Source organism: Onychostruthus taczanowskii, unplaced genomic scaffold (genome assembly GCF_017590055.1).
Source record: "Onychostruthus taczanowskii isolate IOZ18803 unplaced genomic scaffold, ASM1759005v1 scaffold122, whole genome shotgun sequence".
In the NCBI taxonomy this organism is placed as follows: Eukaryota; Metazoa; Chordata; class Aves; order Passeriformes; family Passeridae; genus Onychostruthus; species Onychostruthus taczanowskii.
Genome location: NW_024498374.1, coordinates 1276816 through 1301666, shown reverse-complemented (window position 1 = coordinate 1301666; position 24851 = coordinate 1276816). Strand labels below are relative to the sequence as shown.

The 24851-nt window shown below is 38.4% G+C and overlaps 1 protein-coding gene across 7 annotated transcripts in view; it reads left to right on the top strand.

Moving 5' to 3' along the window:
* LOC121331507 (synuclein alpha interacting protein) overlaps positions 1-24851 on the top strand; it is an 88027-nt gene that overhangs the window by 24387 nt on the left and 38789 nt on the right. For 4 of the 7 annotated variants that reach the window (XM_041395981.1, XM_041395977.1, XM_041395978.1 and 1 more), the window contains 2 exons: positions 11812-11914; positions 21598-21670. In XM_041395981.1, coding sequence (XP_041251915.1) covers positions 11858-11914; positions 21598-21670 — 130 coding nt within the window. In that variant the 5' untranslated portion in view covers positions 11812-11857. The remainder of the gene's footprint in view (positions 1-11811; positions 11915-21597; positions 21671-24851) is intronic. The other 3 variants (XM_041395982.1, XM_041395983.1, XM_041395984.1) reach the window with 1 other exon arrangement.

Below are 24851 nucleotides of genomic sequence, written 5' to 3'. Positions count from 1 at the left end.
GAAGAAGAGTGAGGCTCTTCTCCATGAAGACTTCTGCAGTGCACGCTGACAGAACGAGAGGCCATTGGCACAAGTGAAGTACATGAAATTCCATCTAAATACAAGGAAATGCTTTTTCACTGTGAGGCTGGTCACATACTCGACCATGTTGCCCAGGGAAATTTTGGAGTGTTCGTTCTTAGAGATATTCAGAAACCAGCTGGGTGCAGTCCTGGATTTAAACTGCTGTACCTGAACTTTGTGAGCAGAGGGGTTGAGCTAAATGAACTCAGGCAAACCCTTTCAGCCTTTTTGATGCTGCTGTTTTGGGTGATAATGTTGATCTATCTGCTGGTTATTTTTGAGGATATATAAAACTATTAAAAATGTCTTTGCTCATTTTTAATTTTTTTCTTTGAGAGAATGAATTTTTCTCTTTTATAAAAATCAATTTTTGTTGATGGAAAATAATTTTTTAATTGAGTTTTTGCTTTTACAGTTTTTTCGTGTAAATGCAGTGTTTACCTCAAGTGTCCTTTTTGAAATTACAAGAACATTTCATTTGAGAAAATGAATTATATTTCATGGAGGTGATGCTGGTCATTTCTGTGGGAAGTGGCCATTTCATACATGAATGATAAGAATTTCACACTTTAAGTAGATTGCTTTATTTGCAACTATTTCTTATGCCTCTGGGTGACAGGTCTTTAAACTTACAAGTAGGTAATTTCAAATGGACATTATTATTTCTCTTGTAATAGAGATTTGAGAATTGTTATTTTCTGTGCTAAACAGAAACATTTTGTTATTTTAGAGTCATGCTGTCACAAAAATGTTTAACGGGAAGACTGAACAAATCCATTTTGAGAACAAATAGCAACTGAATGTAACATGACAATAAATACATATTCACAGAACAGTATAAAGGAAGAAGCAGAACTTCATGCTTCCATTTAAAGACTGTTTTTAAACAAGTGAAGGGAGCAGCCTTCATGCCCAAGTAGGGCCAGTGGCTGGCAGGAAGTAGTACTCCACATCTTAGGTAAGTGTCATGAAAGCAGCAGTAGAAATAAGTAGAACTACAGGCTATTTTCCGTGCTTGACTAGTTTAATGGCCATTAACAAAAAAATGGCTAAGAATGAATAGTGCATTGTTTCATTTAATCTCCTCTCACAGGTAGAGCCTCTTTTTTTAATATGGAAAATTACTAAAAAACGAATGAGCTTATAGACATTAATGGTTGAAGTTACTCTGTGGTCCCTGTGTGCAAATATAACAGCATGTCACAGTGAAGGGGAGAGGATGCTGCTGCAGCACACTCAGCAGAAGCTGTACTTCTGTGTGTGGTACCTGGATAACACAATGCTTTTCTTACTGGCATCAGTTGACAACTGGAAAGTGGCAAAGCCAGACCCGATTCCACTTCTAGTGCAAAAGTTAAGACATTAGAAGTTGAAGTAAATCCCACCACCTGCTTTTCTTGCAGTTTGTCTGAGACTACATCCAAGGCAGCAGCTGTGTGTTTCACCCCAAACACGGGGTGTCCAGTGTGGGCACTGTCCTACTGGAGATCTCTACCAACAGTGGTATTGTAGAAACAAGTTGTGATAATGGAGATAGTGTTTATTCTTGCTCTGTCTTCTAGTGAGGTTTTTGCCCTGTCTTTCCCTGCTTTTACACGTACATGTACATGCATTATTTACAAAGGGAGGTGGTTTGATCTGGATTTGATCTGCATGTCAGTAAATCCTGAAGCATATAGAAGGAGTTAGCTGATCTGAAATACTGAAACGGTTGCCATATAAGCAAGATTGCAATGAGATAAGTGTATTAATTTTGCATGACTGTGCGATATTTCATATTAAGAACAAATAACCATGTAGTACTTCAAAGGGAATAAAACCATAAATTAATCAACTACAGCCAATTAAATATGTTTGAACAGATCAGTTGACCTCTTATTTGTTTTGATCCTGTCATCAAAGTTAAGCAGACACTGTATTAACTTTTTTACAGTGCTTGAATCATATGCTGTGGCTGTTTTGAAATAAAAGTTATTAATTTTCAACTCCTAAGGTTTCTCTTTCAAGGCTAAGTGAAGCAAACAACTTTATTTTTCTAGGCCTTACTCCAAAATGCTCAAGTGCATATTTCTGGCTGAGTGCTTGGAGTCCCTGTTTCTTTATGCTTGAATATTGAAGGAATATAAAATTATTGAGTGGGAAGAATGTTTTTTAGTAAGAAATCTGAGGTGGTTTGCAGTGAGCAGATGCCTTTCCAGTTGGATTACGGTAAAAACAACTCTTCAGTTTGTCAGATTACTCAGTAGCCTGAATATTAGTTTCTTCTTGCTAGGTTGCTATGTTATTTTGGAAATGAAGGAGTAGAATCCCTCTCTTTTAATACGAATGTAATGGTTGTTGATGAGACAACTAAATGGACCAGAATTTAAAAAGCCAGGAGATGCTTCCAGCAGCCAAATAGACACTCCTTGCACTAAGGTGGGTAGACACCTTAGATGGGTAGATATCTGTCTCAGACACACAGATATCAATGGCAAAGCTTGCTTTTATGTTACTGCAGCTCACAGGCAGTAGGGTAATACTTGCAGGAAGTTATCTGAAGTATTATTCAGTGTGCTAAAAAAAAACAAACAACCAAAACCATGAGGAACTGTGTCTCAATAAGCATGCTTTATCTTCACTCTCTGTATGCTGACACACATCTTACAGATGTCAGTCTTTGTAGAAGTTAAATATATTTGATGTTAAAATGCCTGAGGTTTTGATGAATTTTCCATTAATTTCATGGAAGTAGAAGACTACGTGAACCATATATTATTACCTGCTTCCACATGACTTCTTCAGAATCATAGTATCATAGGGAATTTGAAAGGTCATCTAGTCTAAATCCTTTGCAATAAGGAGGGATGTCTTCAACCAGGTCAGGTTGCTGAGAACCCAGTCCAACCTGACCTTGAATGTTGGCAGGGGTAGTTGGCAGATGACAACTTGCCAACTTGTTCCAGTTTTTCACCACCCACATTGCAAAAAAATTATTCCCTATGTCTAGTTTAAACTAACTAACTGTTATGTTTTGTTGTAGCTCTACAGTGCCTACTAAAAATCTGTCCCCATATTTCTTGTAAGCCCCCTCCAAAGTATTGAAAAGCTGTGTAAGGTCTCCTTGGACCCTTCTTCAGATTGAACACCCCTGACTCTCTCGGCCTTTTCTTGTAAGGAAGTTTTTCCCTCTCTCTAATTATTTTCATGGCCTTCCTGCAGACCCATTCCAACAGGTCCTTTCCTGTGCTGAGGATCCTAGAACTGGTCACATTATTTGAGCTGAAATCTCATGAGAGCAGAGTAGAGGGGCAGAATCTCCTCCCTTGACCTGGTGGTCACTCTGCTTTTGGTTTGGACATGTTTGGCTTTCTGGGCTGCAGAAATTGTGCAAATTGTGCATCTCTCTTAAGGCTCCATGGGATTGAATAATAGAATTATAGAAGTGTAGAAAATCCCAAGTCAGTAGATAAGCATGAGAATCATCAAAATCCAGCTCCAGGCCCTGCACAGGACAGCCCCAAGAATTGCAGCCTGTATCACTTCTTGAGATCTGTCAGGCTTGGTGCTGTGACCACTTCCCTGGGAAGCCTGTGCCCAACCACCCTCTGGTTGAAAAACGTTTTCTAGATATCAAACCTAAACCTCCTCTGGCAGAGTTTCATGCCAATCTCTCAAGTCCTGTCACTGGTCACCATGGAAAAGAGATCAGTGCCTGCCCATCTGCTTCCCCTCACAGGGAAACTGCAGAACTAGAATGAAGGCTTCCCTCAGTCTCCTCTTCTCCAGGCTGAACAGACCAAGTGACCTCAGCTGCACCTCCTATGGCTTCTTCTCAAGGCTCCTCACCATCTTCATACTTCTTCTTTGAACGCTTTAATAGCTTTAGATCATTCTTACATTGTGGTGCCCAAAACTGCACACAGACCTCAAGCTGAGGTCACCCCAGTGCAGAGCAGGGTGGGACAGACCTGCCCTTTATATGCAACCCATATGGAAGAACACATGTTCTCAAGGTCTGCGTATATAATCAGGAGAAGTTCAACTATGTTTGGCCAGGAATAAATTAATTTGTTCTTGTCTCAAACCAGTCCTCTATTTATGCTCCTTCACTAGGATCAGAACTGGGCTCAGTATTTGGAACTATTCAGGGCTGTAGGTGGATTGTTTCCTTATGTCTGGAATACAGAATTTTTCTGAAGCAAAATTTTGCAAACAGCATCTTTTGATCTCGGAAAATTGTGCTCTGCTCAGTTCTGTCTTCTTGTTCTATCTGTGTAGCTTGTGCACTTATAGTACTTGAGTGGTGATTAAAAGCAGTGCTTTTATTTTTACTTGCCTTAGAGGTATCATACTATTATGAATTGCTGTTGTGAACTTTTAAACTCAGGAGTATTCCTGAATAAGTGTGATAAGGGATTAGGTAATCTTAGTTGAAGAATGCATTCCTTCACTGAAATAAATCACATAATTTTCCAGCTTCACTGTTGCTTCTTCTTTTTTTTTCCCAATAAATTGTTATTTAAAATTCATCTTAACTCTTTAATATCTCCTACCACTCCTATTGAGCCTTCCCTTTATATCTTTATGTTTAAGATCTGGTTTTATAGGTAATTTCAATAACAAGTTGTAGAAAAAATGTTACATCACATAATCAGAAAAAATACTTTGAGAAATCTAGGGGGTAACAAAAATTGGTTGCATGAAGTTACAGTAGTATGCTTGCAACGGAAATCAACCTCCATTTGAGCTTCATTGTTGCTCTTTATATTTATATTTATTTCCTAAAATCACTGCTTAAAAATTTATTGATTATATCCAAGTAATTTCCCCTTCAGAGATGATGAAGATAATAGAAATATGAGTTGGAAGCTGGTGTCTTTTAAAAGTGGATATAAGTATAGTGTTAAATTTAAACAATTACTCATACCTGGATGATCATGGTAGGTCTCTTCCAACTAAACTATTCTATTCAAATGAAACTGTATGCTTCCTATGTGATCAATGCTTTCTATGTCTTTGATGCTTTCTCCTTGACTTCGGCATTTATCACCTGCAAAGGCACCGTCTGTATTTAGTGAATAAAATATTGCCTGTTATCTACAAAGCTTCAAAAGTGTCCTCTTCCAGGGCCCACTCCAGTGTATCTGCATTATGTTTATATTTAACTGGATTACTCTTGCACCACAAAGCTCTGTTAATGGACAAGGACACCAGCTATACAAAAAGCCAGACAAATGTAGAGTGACCACGCAATCTCTGTCTCAAAGAACATGTAATCTTTAATAGGAGACAGCACACAGCCAGGTACCAGGAAGCATAAGAAGTGATGGCATAGCTAGAGATGGTGGCGTAGCCCAGAGTAGCTAAGCTTTCTTGCCTTCATTCGTCAGTCCAGTTCTCACATCCTCCAGCTGTGGCAGTGCTCGTGGGCTTACTGTACTGCTATCTGACATTGTGTATTGAATAGAGGTGGAAGGCCAAATTAATTTTTGGTAGAACTTGCATGTTACAATAGAATATGAGGATGGAGGAACTAAATTCAGCTTTAGGCATTTCCTTATGCTGATGTCCCTTCCTCAACAGTAGATTTTAATTGTGTGCTGGGCTTTTCATTGCATGCAGAATAGATTTAACATAATGTAATGTTACACTGTTGTATTTGTTTGAAAGTGAAGAAATTTGGGGTTATGATCTTGGTATTTCTTAATGGTAGGGAACAAAATTCAGATGCTTACTAGATTTCGAGCATTAGTTGAAATGCATACTGTGTGCTTAAATTAAAGATGTAGTGTCTTTCATGTCTGCCCACAGATTTTGTTCATCCTGAGCTACTATAGCTCCTGGTGCTTAGGAAACGACCATATGTTTATTTTGTTATCTTAGACCTATAATTGGAAAATGTAACCTTATCCCCTAATTAAAAGGCAACTGTCATGGCATTCTAGCATTTAAAGCCTAAATCTTTAATATTGACTGTGCTAAAGGAAACTTAGAAATATTTTACATCTGATACACTTTATATTTTATTGAAAGTTTAAGTAAATCCCCAAATATTTTGTTAAAGTAGTTCTGACTTGTGGAAAATAAAATCCCATGTGGCGTTTAGGAGGATTTCTTTGACTTACAACTGAAATAAATATTTAATTGACAGCAGATCTTTTATTGTTATTTGTTCTGGGTTTTTATGTATCCATAAATAATTAAAATTATGCATTTTCAATTACATGTTTTATTTTGGCTCAGTAAAGGACATTTTCCCTGTGCTCCCTCTTAGACTTAGCCTTTCACATGCTATACACTGAGACTGCTTTCGTCTGAGGCACTGGATCAGTTTGCTTTCGGAGCTACTGAATTCGCTGCAGCCTTGTGGCAGAGGCATTGCTACAAATCAGTTACGCTGTTTTGTTCCACAGTTTTGCGCTGAGCAGTCAGAATGAGAGCCTGAACCTGATGTTTGCACATATCCTGCCTCCTCTGTCAGTCTTCTCATTCACTTAGTTAATTGCCTGACAGCAGATGCTCACCTGTAGGACCATGTTCTTGCCTATGAGCACTAGTATGGGTTATGTGATGGGGCTGATCCGACTCTTAAAGCATTCCTGCCATTCCTGCATTGAGTCTGCTTCATCCTCAGAAGGCACACCGGGCCCTAGGGGTTGCTAATGGTGCGTCTGTTTGTCTGAGACTGTGTGGAGAGAACAACCCAAGGCTTGATCTATCTTAGAAACTAAATCTGTGAACAATTATAAGCATTACACCTTGGTAATATGTTCCATCAACCCAGAGTGGGCTTTCAGTGTTTGCAGGAGTTTATGGATTTGTTCACTGCATGTAATACTTCATTGCTACTATTATTAGTAATATTAGTATTATTCTAGAAATTGCTCTTTTTGTCCCTTTTTTCCCTAATTCATCTGATTGTACTGAATGTTAGCAACAGGATTTGAGCTCAGGTGTCTAGTTTTAGCTGAGAAGGAAAACAGCAGAGGAAGTCTGTTTTGAAAAAACAGTGTTTGAAAAGGAGAAGGATGAGTTGGGTTCCAAATACTGCTATCTGTTGCAATGCAACATATGTAATATGTTATTGTACTGATAATCCTAGTATTACCCCATTTCTTTGTAGTAGTTTTTAGCTTGATTTCTCCTGCTGAACTGGTTCACAAAATTGTAAAAAGTTACTTTTTTCCCTGAGTATATTTGGGTGATGTTTATATGGTTTTCTTCTTTTAGCTGTGAATTCTGACAGCCGACCAAATTTCATTAACCTGTATAGAACATACACGTGTGTGCATATGTATCTCTGCAAGTCAAATTGCCAGACAGAAATGCCCTTTTTGGGGTTAAAATTTTGTGGAATATTAAATTACTAGCTTCCAAAATACAGTTAGGAACATTTATAGGTTAAATGTCAGACATTTCTGCTGACAAGCTAGAGACAGTCATCTGTATTGCTTTGATGTTGGTAGTGGAAACACATTATTCATATCATGTCAGCCACTGCTAGCAGCTGTAATTTTGGTTGCAATTATTTCTACCTTGAATTTGACCAGTTGTGCTTATGATCCTCCTATGAATCCTGTTCAGATTGTTTCTGCTTCTGGTGTTGTGCTGTATTCAGTCATCACAAAGCTCTAAAAATAGTCACAGCTCTGAGTACCATCGTTACATATGGTTTGGATTATGCATGGTGGAGTTCTACTGTGTTAAATTGTATCCAAAAAGTACACCTTTTGCATAAAACTCCAAGTATAGTCATGAGCAATCTTTTTGAGTAATAATAATTGAATTGAGGTGCTGTTCAATTTTACTTTGTTAAGAAGAAAAATTAAAATCTTGTAGTAAAGTGAATTTATTAATCTCTTTCCCTTTATTTTCGTATAACTGAATACTATTTTCAGAAAGCTGTCTGTAGAGAAAATGTCTTTGTTGTGGTTATTGACTTCCTCTTCAGCCTTTGTGCGTTTCATAGTCTTTAGTTTTGAAGACAGAAGATAAAATTTTGGGGAAGTAATGATGCAGGACTGTGAACTGACTTCATGGGTTTTGTATATCACTAGATGGAATGAAGTCCTTTTGTCAGCTGTGCATGGATACATGAATTTCTTTTGTTTCAATAGCTTGTTCCAGTTTGGAGTGAAAAAATAAGTAGTTTGAAAGGCTGAGATATTTCTGCTCTAAATCTTGAGATAATAACCAGGAATAATAGTTATATTACTAAAGCTGTGGAGGTTTTTTTTACAGGAGTTTTTGATGAACTGAATCAATTTTTAACTGACTACTTCAATTTTACTTTAAAAGCATTATTTCAAAATTTTATTTAAAAAAAAGTTTTGTAATTTAATTTTTAACTGAATAACTTCAGTTTTAGTTGAAAATAAAAACTCTGGATCACTTCTTGGTTCTTCCTTATGTGACATGTGTAAAGTAGCTTTATTTGTCTCTTCTGTAGGCTTTTAAATATAGTGGGTGGGCAGCTTTTAGTCCATTTAGTTCCAGTGGAAAATGGAAACTCATTGAAGCTTTGGTTTGATTTCAGACTATTTCTATGTTATGTGGTCCATATACATTTTTAACATTTAAACTTATTTTTTAATACTCATTCCTTCTTTATACGTTTATCACCTTTTGTAGTAACACAGTCTTTTAATTTGTCTAGGACAGTACATACAGAATCCTGGAAATATTCTGAGTTGGAAGGGGACCAAAAAAGGATCATAGAATCCAGCTTTCTACACAGAAAGCCTCAAGAGTCACACCATGTGTCTGAGCACATTGTCCAAATAAGCCTTGAACTCTGTCAGGATGGGTGCTGTGACCACTTCCCTGGGAAACCTGTTCCAGTGTCCAGCCACCCTCTGGTAGCTGGCACATAGAGCCAGAATTTGTCAAATACATTTGGCATAGACAGTCAGCCTTTGTCTTGCTTCAAAAACTAATAATAATTTGGTTTGAGCTGGTGTCAGTAGTCACAGTGATAGACTGACAGCTAGTCTCTGCTTCTCTGGAGGGAGTTCACAAGTCCTACCTGCAAGCTGCTTCTGTATGGTTTCCACTCTCCACATGCTCACAGGTTCTGCAAAGACCCTGCTCCAGCATGGACTTTCTGCGGGATCACAGCCTCCTTTTGGCTTCCAGCTGCTCTGACTTGGGGACTTCCACAGACTCCTCCATGGAGCAGCAGCACACAGCTGCCCTGCCATGTCCTTCACCACGGGCTACAGGGGAATTCCAGCTCTGACACCTGGACCATCTTGTCCCACTCCTTCACTGACCTTGGTGTCTGCTGGGCTGTTGCTCTCATATTCTCACTCCTCTCTCCTGGCTGCTGTTACACACTAACTTATTCCCTCTCCTAAAACTGTTGTCCCAGAGGTGCCACCACCATCACCGATAGGCTCCGGTCTGATCAGCAATGGATCTTTATTGGAGTGCTCCGTCTGGAAATGGCTCCATCAGACACAGCAGAAACTTCTAGCATCTTCTCTCAAGCCAACCCTGTAACTCTCCCACTACCAAAACCTTGCCTTGCCAATCACTGCAATACAGTACCAGTGCACAATTTACCTGTAAAGTCTACGAAATATGTAAATCTTTAAAAAATATACTGACACTTTGTGTTTCTGTAAAGGAAAATCTGCAGTGCAGAAATTTTTAGACTTGAATGTGTCATGCCTTTTCACTATTGCTATTTCCTTTCATTGTCAGGCTTTTGTCTGATTTTAGTGGGTCCCTCTGAGAATAAACTTAGCATTTGGAAATGTGCAAAATAAAAAGCTTCTGATGTGTCTCACAATAGAGACACTTCTGGTTTTACCTTTTTGTAGCTTTTTCCCACTGCTTCACTCAAGTCTAAGTCACAGTGAGAGAAAATTGTAGGTTGTTGAGATTGTTCTTAAATGCTGCTTTCCTCCAAAGTGTTGCCACACAATTGCTTGGAGAGTTGAAGTGAGAAAACCCATGAGTTGAGATCAAGACAGTTTAGTAGGGAAGGGCAGAAGCTGTGCATGTAAGCAGAGCAAAACAAGGAATTAATTCACCATTTTACATGAGCAGGCCAGCCATCTCCAGGAGAGTAGGGCACTGTCATGCATAACGCTGACCTGGGAAGACGCAAACTCAACCACTCCAAACATCCTCCTTTTCCTTTCTTCCAGCTCTCTATGCAGATCGTGATGTCATCTGCTGTGGAATATGTCTTTGAGTTAGTTGGGATCATCTGTTGTGGCTGTCCCAACTCCTTTTGCACCCCCAGCCTGCTCACAGGTGGAGAGGGGTAAGGAGCAGAAAAGTCTTTAGCTCTATGTAAGCCCTGCTCAGCAGTAACGAAAGCATCCCTGAATTATCAACTCTGTTTCCAGCACAAGTCCAAATCCCAGCCCCATACTATCTGCTGTGAAGAAAATTAACTCCACCCCAGCCAAAACTGGAACACTGACTTAATGAGAGAATGATGCTGATAGAGCTTCAGTAACTTGGTGAGAAACAAACAATTTGCTTTTCCGTCTATTTCAGCATATTACTGGAGTTTTGCCTGCTGGTTCTCTTTCTAATAGCTTCTCAAGAACAGGTGTATTAAGGTCAGCTTTGTGCTTGGATAGTGTATTATTAGGGAGATAAATTACTGAGGTTTTGTTTTGTCTGACACTTACAGAAAAGCTTTTTTTTTCAGACCCTGTATCCTAGGACATTTTTAAAGGCATGTGAAAGTTTCACACAGTGGTTTTATTTAGGTCTACTCAGCTGATTTCATTATTCACAGACATATTTCTTGGTAGTTGTCATATGAATAAATTGGGTTTGTATGTTTTTTTTTTCCTTAAGGTCTTTCCTTTGCTATGTACAAGTACTGGAGGATTTAATTTTCTTCTATAATAATACTCAATCCTTTTGTGATGACTCAGATGATTTAAAAATGCATTGTGCTTTTGTTTTTCAGTTTCCTTTAAAATACCATCCTTTTTTCCTTTACTTCTGTGGCAGTTGTTTGTATGATAACACACACCTTCATTATAGTTAGGATTGACAATGAGGGGTTTATTGTCTTTGGTCTTCTGATTGTTGAAGCTTCAATTTATTCAGATCTAATATTGACTTCCTGACAAATTTCTTGCTTTGCAAGAGAATTTGGTCTTCTTTTCCTCTTGCTGTAAAAAATGGTTAATGCCCCTGATAATTAGTGCACGTGATATAATTCTGGTATTGAATTTGTTGCCCTTCTGGGGGATGTGCACTCAGAGCCTAAGGGTGGTAAACCATTAATCTGTAAAGCACTGGCTGCATTGTGTTAGTCTGCTTGTAAGCAGAGATAAGGTGTGATAGGACTTTGTTGTCTGTGCACGGCAGGAATCTCAGCTCTTTTCTGCCATCTTGGGCAGAGGAAAACTACAGTAACTGGAGTTGTCGTGAGTAAATGTCTCGTGCTTATGAGAAGGCACATCATTTACACAATTATGGTTGCAAGGTCATGACGGTGTTCAACAGCTTAGGTCTTTATACCTGTATTGAACTTCTGGAGGCACTGAGTGTACTGAGCCAAGTATTTTTTACTTCTACTTCAAGTAGCACTTAGCTGTTCTCCCAGAAAACTGGAATGTCTGATGTACAATGTGCCAAGTAGAGGTGGTAAATTGTATTTGCGTTCTAAGATAAAGTTATGAAACACTTTACTATTCAAGTTAAATGTTTCAGTATTGTAGCAACTATATGAAAACTTTTCTGTGTGATTTTGGCTCTCTAAAGGCAACACATTTATCTTTTCTTAATTAGGTCTTTACTAATGTGCTGACTCACCCAAAATGTCCATAAGAGAATAATGGAAGCTCCTGAATACCTTGATTTGGATGAAATAGATTTCAGTGATGATATATCGGTAAGTACAAGTCTTATTTTATTTGTTCAAGTTGAGACCATCTTAGATATCTCAGTCCTGGTGTACAAAGCAATACTCTTGTTAGAAGCCACACTTCTTTTTACTTCATTTAAGGGAATGTTTAGATAGGTTGAATCTAGAATAAAAATCAGATGTTTTGTAAAGGAAATCTCTCTACAAAGCTTGGAATGAAAGGAAAGCTTGATTCCTCTCCTTCAGGCAGTAAAAATCACTTGTAGACAAAATTAATAAATCAGTTTCATTTCTGGGTTGCTTCTCTCCTGTTTTGTCCTGAATGAGCTATATGTGCTGTAGTGCTGGCCTTAGACACCAACATTTTAAGTTTACTTTTTTAAATCAAATGTATTTCAGTTGTAGAAAAACTGTTTCTCTCACCTTTGCCTTTTTCACGAGTAGCCATTTCCCAGAACAGCTCAATTTTATCAATAGGTGTGATGTGGTAGTGTACAGAAAGAGATAGAAAGACTTCGAGACAGTCATAGGCAGCAGTGATCCTTAGAGTCACAAATAAATCAGCCCTAATTGCAAACAAAAATATGTGCTACTTTCTACATTTTTAGTGTTTTTATAGGAGGCACTGGTACTGTATATTTCTCTACTACTTATAATACTACTCCTACTGCTAGTGTTTCAGCTTTTTGTGCAGTGGAGTTGTTCATATGTTCAATGTTTGATAAAAAATAACTTGAATACATCAATTAAATCTCCTGTAAGAGAATGTATTAATTCTATTTTCAGATTAAAGAATGCCACCATCTCCCTTCACGTTTTATAGTTTTATAGTAATTTTTTTTTTTAAACAAAGGTCCTGGTTTTCCAGTTAGCATTTGGGACTCCTGATTCATTTTAAAACATTCCAGATGTTTTATTCACTGACAAATTCCTTTTGAAGAGGTTTTTTTTTCCTACCTATTGTACTGTTGAATTTTTATTAAAGGAGAGTATGGCAAATGCCCAAAATATTACAAGACAATGAGCCAATCTTGAGTGAATACCTTATTGTGGGCAACTTTCTTTATATTGCTGTTATATGCCAGATTATGTCCTGCTATCTGTTTCTATACTCAGTTTAGTAAAACTGTAAAACTTAATAGATGTAACCTTTCCATGTCCCTCCCATTGTGGCTGTTGCTGCATACTGGTGGGTTAGGTTACTCACTTTTCTGCTGGGCAGCCCAGGCTGCCTGCTCGCATAGGCTGTTCTTTCAGTGGATGCTGAGCATTAAATAAAAAATCATCACAAGTGATGGAGGTAGCAGTTTTACTCCCTGCTTTAACAAGTAAGAGGACAAAGCATTTGTTGCCAGAACCCAAATCAACAAGAGAATTCATGGCTATTCTAGTGCTCTACTCATATCTTATCATACACAGTTTAGAAATACCTGACCTTCACATTTTATCATTAGCCTGCTCTGGTAAGAACAGCTGCATAACATCTGTATTAGCAAATTATATTATTCTTGTTAGCCCTCTGGTTCTAATCCAGTGCAGAAAAGTGACTAATAATAATGGCAGCAAGAAGGCTGTTAAAATGATGCACTTACAGATGTACCTCATTTAGAAAGCCACTGTTTGTAGTCCAGACCCTTGTCATCCATTTCAGCACAACTGACCAAAATGTAATAATCAAAAAAGATAGACAGTAAGACAGGAATTAGATTTAAAAGGCAAATATTTAATATAAGTAAGGGAAGGGGGGTGGGGGGAGTGTGTTTGGGTTCTTACTTTATTTTCCTTTGTTTTGTTTCGTTGATTTTTTGTTTGTGTTTTGTTTTGTTTTGTTTTTTTTTTTTGTTGCTTTTTTGGTTTGCTTTTATGTTACATTTGTACATGAGAAAAGGAAACTACATTTCTCCAATATAATGGAATCCTAGAATGGTTTTGGTCGGAAGGGACATTCAAAGGTCATTCCTTTCTAATCTCCCTGTCATAGCAGGGATGGATACCTTCCACTAGATCAGGTTGTTCTGAGGCTCATTGTGATGGGTTGACATTGACTGATCATCAGGTGCCCACCAAGCCACTCTGTTAATCCTACTCCATCAAGAAACTTGTGCTTTAAGGAGAGGGACACCACTCACCAACTAATGTAATAGGAAAAACAACCTCCTCTTAGTGATATTAATTTATTGCCAATCAAAGAGCGCAGGATGACGAGAAAAAAGGACAAATCTAGCAGCACCTTTTCCCCACCTCTCCCTCTTCATAGTCTCAACTTCACTCCTGAGTGCTTTGCATTGCCACCTCAATAAGCACAGGGGGATGGGGGAGGATGGGGTTTGCATTCAGGTTAGGTACTAGTTTGAAAGCAAACTAGTGAGAGATCCCAACTCAGAAATTCAATTTAATATGAAAATTAAAATAACTGCAGTAATACAGAAACACTGACAGAGTCCAAATACAACCTGACACCTGTTGGTCAGGGTGTTGGTAGCAGTCTGATTAAATGGTGGCTGCAGTCCTCTGGAAGTGATATATGTGGTTCTGTTGAAGCAGTGGTCCTGTAGAAGGGCCTGATCTTCCTTCAAAGATCCAGTGGTGGTTATGGAGCTCTTGTCCTCTAGGAATTCAGTGGATAAAGCTGCCTGTTGTGTTCCAAAGTTCAGATGATATCCAGGTAGGAATGCTTGGATCGTCCTTCTGGGTGGAGCATCTCACAATGGATGATGTAATTTTATCAGTCTTGCAGTGACACTTGATGGCTCATTAGCAAAAGTTATCCCCTGGAGTTATCAGGGATAAGTCATGAACTAGATAAGGAGCACTGTCCTACCTGGTTTTAACAGCTTATGAAGATCGTGATAGAATACATTCATTTTTGGGTGCATCTTTTATTGTACCCTAAGACAGGTTATCACAGAGTGTCTCTGCTGTTCCCTCCTCATCCTCTTCATGCTTATGACAATGTGGGACCCCACCCACAGAAGGCAGTCCTCTGTGAATTTCGCCAGTGTGAGTTCTTCCCAAGGACCAGCATTCTTCATGGACTGCACCAGCATGCATCCTTTCCATGAGATAGAATCCTTCAGGAGCAGACTGCCCCAGCATGAGTCTCCCACAGGGTCACAGTTCCTGCCAGAAAACTCCAGTGTAGTCTCCTCTCCACAAAATTTAGTTCTGGCCAGGACCGTGTTCCAGCACTGTCTTTCTGCAAGCTGCAGGTTTCTTCAGGGCACACTCCAGTGTGAGGTCCTCTGTGGTCTGAAGGCTGGGTATCTGCTCTACTATGGTATACTCCTGTGACTTCTACAGCATATGGAACTCTGCCTTTCCCTACTTCTTCACTGACCTTGGTATCTCACATTTTATGGTTCCTCTCTTCCAGCTGGTTTTATGCAGTGGTTTTTACCCTTTCTTAAGTCTGTTATCCCAGAGGTGCTACCAGCATCTCTGATGAGCTCAACGTTTGCCAGCAGCCAGTCCTACATGGAGGCAGCCTCCACTCTTAATTTGCCACATAAACCAAATACAATAGTGTGTGGTGGGCACCCACAACTTCTCTGGGCAACCTCTTGCAGTGTCTCACTACTCTCATTGTAAAAAAATGTCCTTGTTGTATTCAGTCTAAATGGATGCTTTTTCATTTGTGCCTTGTCCTGTCACTACAGGGCCTGGAAAACAGTCTTTCTGTATTTTTCTTACAAGCCTCCTGTATATATTGGAAGGCTGTAAGAAAATCTCCCTGCAGCTACCTGTTCTATAGGATGAAGAATCCAAACTCTCTCTCAGCCTTACTTCACAGAAGAAGTGGCCCCGGCCCCTGGCTATTTTTGTGAACTTTTTGTGGATGCGCTGAACATATCAATGTCATTTTTGTCCCAGTGGAGACAGTACTCCAGGTGGATTCTCCCAAGAATAAAGTCCCTGGGAGGATTGCTTCCCTTACTCTGCTGGCCAGACTTTCTGTGCAGCCCAGGATATGACTGACTTTCTGGTCTGCAAGTGAGCATTGCCAGTTTATGTCAAATTGTTCATCCTCCAGTATTCCATGTCCTTCTCTACAGGGCTGCTCTCAGTATCTGAGTCTTTGTGGATACTGGGCATTGCTCTGACACATGGACACAGGCTCTTGACCTTGTTGAACTTTATGATGTTCACGTGGGCCCACACCACAACCTGTCCCAAGGTCCCTCTGGATGGCATTCCATCCCTCCAGCAAATCAACCACTCAGCTTGGTGTCACATGAAAACTTGCACCTGATCCCATCATCTATGTCCTTGACAGTGATAGTAAATGCTGCTGGTTGCAGTATGCATCCTTGAGGGACACCACTCATTGCTGAGTTTCACTTGGAGACTGAGCTGCTGATTGTAACTCACTGGATGTGGCCAATTCCTTGTCCATATATCCGTCATATATCTCCAAATTAGAGGCAAGGAGGTTGTACTTGGATACAGTGTGCCAAAGGCATTACAGAAGCTGGGGCTCTCTCTGTAGCTCTCTACTTATTGTAGGAGGCCACTATCTTATCAGGCACAATTTTCCCTTTGTGAAGCCATGCTGGCTGTCTCTAATCAGCCCTCTACCATCCACACAGCATGACTTCCAGGAGGATCTGTTCCATGCTCTTACTGGGCACTGAGGTGTGGCTGCCCTACTAGTAGTTCCTGGGAGCTTTCTTTTCATCCTTGTTAAAGGAGAATGTAAATATTACTTTTATCCAGTCATTGGAGACTGACTGCTAGGACTGTTAAAATATTATTGAGAGTGGCTTAGCAGCTACATCTACAAACTCCATCAAAGTTATGGAATGTAAATATGATGCTCATTTTATAAACTAAGATATTCCTGATCTAAATGGTATAGTATATTTGACTGTAGTTCAGACAGCAGAATAGGTTTCTGGGGCTCTTGTTTACGTTAAACAAAAGTAATATTCTGTGTGCAGTAACATTAACCAACCCAGCTGAATATTTTCATTTATTTCTTCATTAATAACTGCTGACAGAAAGGAAGGGGGAAAAAAAAGACCTTTAGGTTGCATTAAATGATAGATACATTGTCCAATGTATGTTTTATGCTTTCGCCTTTTTGCTATTTCTCCTGATTTTGGCTATAAATTTATTCCTGCTCTGAAGTTTTATGCTGTCGGTATGGTTACCTGAAGGTTTCCTAACCCTTTGGTTGGAATGCAGGATTTATATTGCACTGGAAAATTGAGGAAATTGAAACAATTTTATTTTTTGGTTTACATAAACAGTACAAGATAACCTCATCATAACCAGAGTTCTTCATGCTAAGATACTTGTAAACTGCTAGAGATTGAGTGTGTAGGTAACTGCTGTGATCGTTCTCTTAGCTCTGTGTGAATGAAAGCCAGGTTTAGTGGTGCCACTGTGAGACTGTGCCTGATTTAAAGGTTTGTGAAATGCAAGTGCAGTAATTGATCAAATCTAAGTAAAGAGCTGTTGAATCATCAAGAATTTTGGAACAGCTTTAAAAACTTCTTGTGAATCGTTGCCTGGCAGGGAAGACATAGACTCTGTGTGGTCAGGAGTATGCCCAAGCTGCTAGCCTCCCATTTACTCAACAGAGGGCCCCTCCTGAGCTTGCTGCACCCTTCCTTGGCCACAGGAAGAGCTGGGTCACCCCTCAGGCTCACACACAGCCACCAGTCCTGCTGGGCTCAGTGTGCAGGCTCCTACATCTCTGTGCAGGCGCAGCCATTAGCTCCAGCAGATTGATTCGTTTACCATCCAGCTGAAGCTCTCTTTTACATCTCTCTTTTCTTCCTGTCTCCTATTTCAGAATGAAGCAAAATGCAGATGTCCACTGGGTAGCTCATAGAAAGTGTTAGTTTCAGACAGACATTTGTACCCCCTAACAGTGTTAGAAGTGTCTATATAGGTCTCCTTTTAAGCTAAAGGGAAGAATAACATATCAAGTGTCTATGTAAGATGCACAACACGTAGCATAAATAACTTAGCTAGTGCTCCAAAGATGTTCATCACAGCTGTAAGAAAGATATTTAGTTTGAGGAGGTGATATTTCCCACATGCACCATATCAGTCTAATCTCTTTCATTCTCTGTTTTTTGTTTGAAATCTGCTTAAATTGACACTACTATTGAGAAAAATTTTCCTGCAACATCAGGCCAAGTATTGTTTCTTTACTTTTTCTCAATATGTCTTGCTATTCCCAAATAAATGTCTCAGAAATATGATGGCATTGCAGTTAAAAAATGATTAAGAAAATGCATTGTAAAGTCACTAATTTAGTAGATTTTTAATATCAATGAAACTTTTTTTTTCCACTATCACAAATAAAGTGAAATGAGACTATTTGCTTGGACACACTTGGAAAAAAACTGCTGTAATGAAGGAATGTGTCTGTTTTCAGTACCAAAATGAAAACAAAGAGCTCTGCATTTAGGATCAGGACAGGTCATTGGTGGCAGTAAATTATTTGAGTTCTGATACTGCAAACAGTTCTATGTGGTCCTTCATGATTTGGGGGTGTCATGGTTATGACAATGTGGTCTGAAAATCACACTATGTATACAACTTAGCACTTGGAGTCCATTTAGGATACAGCAGAATGTTGAAAAGTAACTTTTGTTTCTTAATTTACTTGGGGTTTTTACAGTTTTCTGTAATATTCCTCTGCTACTACTCATGAGCAGTTATTTCTTCTTTCTGATACTTCTAGACCGTAAGTGCATGTGCAAGTGGTAGAAAAGTGGCACAGAGCAGAACAGCCCTATTAAAGATATTTTTTCTCACGTGTCTTGTTTAAAATTCATTGCATTGAAATTTGAAAACCATGTGAAATTTGAAAGGTTAACATTGGCATTAATTCAGATTCTGCAGTGCAGTGTTACATAATGAACAAATGTATTGTATTATAAGGAAGTCCCATTTTTCCCTGAATTAGAAGTGTCTGTTGCAAAAATATCTGGGAATACCTTGCATTTGCCTGGAATGCTTGCTACTGCTTCTTGTCTCATTTGCTGTTGACACTGCTCTTTCATCTTAAAAACTTCTTTAGGGGCTTATTAGAATTCACTATTTCGTCAGGCCTTAAATGCAGAAAAGGAACCGAGACCTCAAACAGTAATCAAAAATTCCATTTAATGTGTTATCTTAGGAACAAGCTATTAGTTTGTTACTGAAAGTCACCATCAACCACAACAGACTTTAATTACATACCAAAGATCACAGTAAGCATAACTGAGGAAGTAACACCATGTTCTCAGTTCTTACATTGTCAGTTATGCCCGTTGGCATGTCCCTCAGCTGGTGATATGTGAGAAGTGGTGTTTAATTTTGCATGCAAAAAAAAAAATTGAAATTATTGAATGAAGAGTTGGAAGTAATTAATTTTAAATGCAGATGAATAAGGATTAAGTCTTAAATTCTGTTCCAAGGAAGAGTTGCAATCTCAGCTTCTTTTGATGTCCTATGTAACCTTGAAATTTACGGTTGAAGAAAACATTACTGATTGTTAGAACTGGAGCTAGATATGTGAGACAGTTCTAGTGAGAAGAGCTGGGAATGGATTGTTTTTATGGTTGGGAAAGGTCCACTTGAAAAAGTAATTTTATTTGTTTTGTGGACCAAAAGCTGGTTCTTTGCATTTTAACCACAAAATACAGAAGGCAGAAATGTAAATTTTCATAAATATTTTTGAGAACAGAGGTACATGGGAGGAAATCTGTTAATGAAATCAAACCAATATAATTAAAATGCATAACAAATTTATAAACATTCAATAGATTTTTGGTGGTGGGATGACTAACTGAATACATTTTAGAGAAATGTTGAAACAGAAAAAAAATCTGGTTTTCCAAGAAAGAACAGGAAAAAGACAAAAAGAAAGACGGCTTTCTGTTTTTGAAGTTGTCTGACAAAATACATAGTAATAGAATACAAAAGGCCTCTTTCTAATTGAATTACAAACTGTGTAATAGTTTAAGCTGCAACAGCTGGTCTTATGAAGCTACCATATTCCTTGGAGACATGCTCCTTGGGTTCTTTTAAGAATCTTACTAGACCAGTTCAACATTGCATTCTAAGTCTTTGTGCGGAAATAGCAAGATGTATAGCTTAACAGCTCAGGCTTTATTAAACAATAACTAAAGTGAAGCACAGCACATGGTGTTTGTCCATGTATTAATTTGTCTTCAGTAGCATCCTTCTCCCTGTCTGAACTCTGTTCTTTTTTGCTTTAAGCTGTCATATCCTGAAGCAGTCACAGCCTTATAGACAACCCCTTGTTTAATGGAGATTGGAATCACTGGGTAGTTCTGGAGTGCTGCTACACATTTTAATTAATAAGTTCAGTGTTGATCCTGGTAATACTTACGAGGGTTTCTTCTTGTGGTTGAGGTTTCTCAATACATCCCTGAATTAGGTCAGCAAGGGAAAAAGTGGAGCCTGGGAGATTTTCTAGGCTTAATGAAGTAACTACAGTCATTTGAGTAACAGTCTTAAACTTGCACCAGAAAAGTATGTTACTCTGCAGTTGGTCACAAATGAGTTTGAATTTAGATTATTTTGAAGGAGATTGCCAGCTGTGCTTTAGAAACATTCAAATGTCAAACACCGAATGACAAACTGTCAGCAAAATCCAAGACAATGTATCACCATTTCTTCTTTTTTGTGTGGAAAGTTCATATGGTTTTATATGTAGTTGTTTTGCTTCATTCGTCAACAGCACACCAACTAAAAATATCTGTTTCTTGAAAACATATGGTGTTTATGTATTCTTAGAAAAATTTCAGTTGTGCTAATCCTAAATGCTTTTTTGCTATTTATATTTCCAAAATACTGCTTTTATAGGTTTTTTTTTTTTATAAGCAAAGTAATTGATATTTCTTTCACAAATATAATGATTTTCATTTGTTTAAGTGGAGATTCCTGTAATGTTTAAGCATTCAATTTAGAAAGACTTGCTATAAAGTAACTGCATATCAGAATGTATGGTTTTGTAACACTGGATCCTGTGTCTTTCTAAAGGTATTCCACAAGTATATCAGTGAAAAAATTCTGTTTAGTAAAATACTTATGGCACCTCTGGGTTTTGGGGTTTTTTTCTATTTTTGAATGGTCAATGTGGATAATAACATGCTGATTCATATTTGATGTGTTTTATTTTGTAAAAATTTTATTTACCTCCAAATATCAGTACAAGTTTACTGTAATAAAGCCCAGGTTAGGGAAATGAGCCTGTTGTCTGATGTGTGTGGGTACACACACTCCTCTCTGAAATCAAATCTCTGCAGCACAGATATTCTGCATCCCTTTTACATACTGGTTTGTGACAGCTTGAATTGTAATTTTTAAACATGGTAATTGTTGCAGTGCAACACCATAATAGGTGCACAGGTGGGCAAAGTGAGACCCTTGAAGCCTGAATGTGGTCTGACCTCTGTGTATCTCACATTGTGTTTGTGCCTTGAGTAACGGTGACCTGCAGGAAGGAGAAATCTGAGGTGAGGAGGTGCTTTGCTCTGCCTTTGAAAGTCTGTTTCGTATGTCTCCAGGTGGGAAACAAAAGCAGGTGCCATCTGCTGTTCTCATGCAACCTAAAAACATCAGACTGCCAGAAGCAGCCTTGGTTTGTAGATTTACTTAGCGTCCATGACACTTGAACCTCTTGAAAATCTTAACTCTTTTATTTTTTAATTATTACCTCTATACATTTTTCTCCTTTTTTATAGTATTCTGTAACTTCTCTCAAGACCATCCCAGAATTATGTAGAAGGTGTGATTCACAAAATGAAGACAGATCAGGTATGATGCCCATTTCTGTCCACCCATAATATTCCAGGCTTTGTTTAATCCTGTACAATTTGGCAACAATAACTTCTTGGCAGTGTCCTGTTGTTTTGTTTTTTCTCATTTATGTACAGTGTTCTGGAAACATGAGTTTCTTTTTTTTCAACAGATGTTAGTTCATTAGAAAGAAAGAAAGTTCCAAAAAAGGATTTGGCTGTATACAGATAAATGTAGGGCTTCATCTCAGAAGCTCCAAACCACAGTATGTGCAACAATTTACTTGAAAACCCGAGAAACCATTGGTGACAAGATGTAATAATGTAGGCGCCAATGAAAAAATGTTGGATACATTTACTACCCATATGGCCACGACCAGTCTGAGGGATGATGTTTTGCCGACTCTGAAACTGTATCAGGGATGCTACATTATAGAATCTACTCTAACGCATACTGTAATGGTTAAGATTAAAGCAGAGTTTTTTAGTTTAATAGTGTAAACTAAATGAAGAATCATGGCATATAGATGAGAACCAGCTGGAGACCTTCCCCCTGCCCCCTGACAAAAAGTGCATTCAGCGTTGTTTTTCACTCTGTAAATCAGATTAATCCACTTTTATTTTTCTCTTCCTGATGGAGGAGCAATGAATTGGTAAGAGAAGCATTTTTGTTGAGCTATGAAAAGTTTATTGTGCTTTTTTGATCTTTTAATTGAACTTTTGTTAATGTTGTTCCATCAAGTACTTTTATAACAGAAACAGGAGATCTGGAATTGATGGGATGATACAAGGACTTAAGAACCATGCTATACTTCAGCAACTTTTATTTCTATATTTCCTTTTAGACTTTTAAAAATTTCTACTGTGTTTAACTTAAGTGGAAACTTTCTGATTGCTGCTTCTTCTAACAGAGTTATTAGAGGCCAGGTCACCACATGCCACTGTCCTTGGCAATGAAGAGATGCAGAGCTCTCCTTACAGTACTTATTTGCATATTACTTTCACAGTACTTACTTGCCTACACAGGGCACAGCAGTGATTGCACACGCAGTATTACTTGTTACAAGCAAGAGCAGGGCAGAAGTGTAATGGGTGAAGACTCATGATGCACCCCCCTCAAATTGCCCTATCTCCTTCTACCCCAGTCTCTCCCCATCCGCCCCTATCCTCTCCTCCATCCTCCCCTGCACATTCCCCTCTTTCTTTCCATCCTGCCCCTTCATATCCTTCCCCTGTCTCATTCCTATTCCTCTTCTTCTGTCTTCTTCCTTCCTTCTTGCTGGTTCTTCCCCCCTTCCTCATCCTTTGCATCCTGCCGTTTCCCCACTTTCTTCCATTTCCTTCCCACCTTCTTCCTGTCTCCTTCCTTTCTTACCCATTCTTACTCCCACCCTCCCTGTTTTCCTATTGTCACACCATTGCTCCACACTATTCCTCTCCCACTCTTCTCTCATTCCTCCTGCTTCCTTCTCTCCTCTCTTTGTTTTCACCCACTTCTTCCCCCTTCTGCTCATTCTTCTTCCCTGCCATTCTCCATAGCATTTAATCCCTCATTGCTCCCCACATGCTCCCACCAGTCTCTCCCATATTCATCCTCCCGTTCTTCTTTCTCCACTTAAATTTAAGGTGATAGTCATAAAGTGAAATGTAATCCAGTAGTAAGGATGAAATTCTGGTTATGAGCTCTTCCTTTAGATTGTGGGATGCTGACAGCATACTGTGTATTTCTCTTGTTCCGTGGTTGCCTCTGCAGATGGACATTTTTTGATTATGATTTTAATTACACCAGTACTCATCTGTTCCTTTAAAAAGGGGTTGACAGAAGCAAATACAGGGATTGCTGGAAGACAGTAGTAGCCTTGGGGAGTCCACCAGTAGAAGTTAATTGCAGATTGGTTAAAAGTCTTGAGTAAAAAAGAGGTCTTTTGCGCTGTTAGTAGTATTGGCAAAGTGGAAACAGTACTAAAAGCTGGGTTTTCTTGTACTTACCACTTATTTTGGTGAATAGGAGATAGTACTGAAATATTTTTATTTTTACCCTGTTTATTTACTGAGTAATAATACAGTGTGGAACAGGAGTGTATCACTTTGCATGTCTGTACAGACATCAGTATTTCAAGTATCTTGAAATATCAACAGAACTGGATTAGTAAACATTATATAAGGCTCCATTTGATAACTTTTCACAATTGCTTTTGACACAGTCTTTCATCTTCCTTATACTGTAGATCATTCAAATAATGTTGCCAAAGTATTGATTATATCTGCTACTTTTTGTGAAAATGGGTTATATAATAAATCTTTCATACTTTAGCATGAAGCATTCATACTAATTTATATCTGCATTCCACTGTTAATTCAAGTAGCTACGAATAGAAAAACTCAGAGGTTTTACAAAGTGCTGATCCAGCTTTTTACCTCATACTGACTCCTGCTTAGTTAGAGGTTGCATTTCTCCTTTAAAACAGAGAGGACTATAAAAGTAGCTATCCAATAATTCTTTTTTCAGAAGAACTAAAAGGTAAGCAAATGTTGACCATAGATAAGACATGACATAATCTAAAAAGTAATTGTCTGTCATCTTTGTCTTAGGAAAATATTTAGTTCACTAATACAGTTAAGACAAAATTGTAGAGAAAGTAAGATTTGAATTTATACTTGGAAAAATAATTATATATATGTGTGTGTATATATATATATATATATATATATATATATATATATATAGGCCACTATTTTCACCAGCAGGATTGTTAGAACAGATATAAACCAGACCAGTTTCTTGTTATGGAATTACATTTCTTAACTATGGCTAATAATATGGAAGTGTTACTATTCATTGTTTGCAGATAAGTTTGGTAAATAGCGCTGTCATTGTGATTTTCTTTCCCCCTTTCATGTAACATTTTAAAGTATTTGGTTACATTGTTTTCAAATTACTCCAAGCACTTTTAATCCTAGGCAAGTACTGGTGTTCAGAAGCCAGTGTGTCTTCTGAAGCGTTTCACATAATTCCTTCAGCTGACTTTTTGGGTTTTTTTAACTATTTCTGATGGCCTGTAACTTTTGCTTGGATTAACTGTTGTTTTGGAAAGGGAGATATTAGAAAGTTTTCTCAATGTGTAGTTTTTCCTCCTTGAAATGCCGCCATCGCCTCCCTTTATTGGAGAGCGCTGGCAGGTGGAGTGTATTATTGGGAA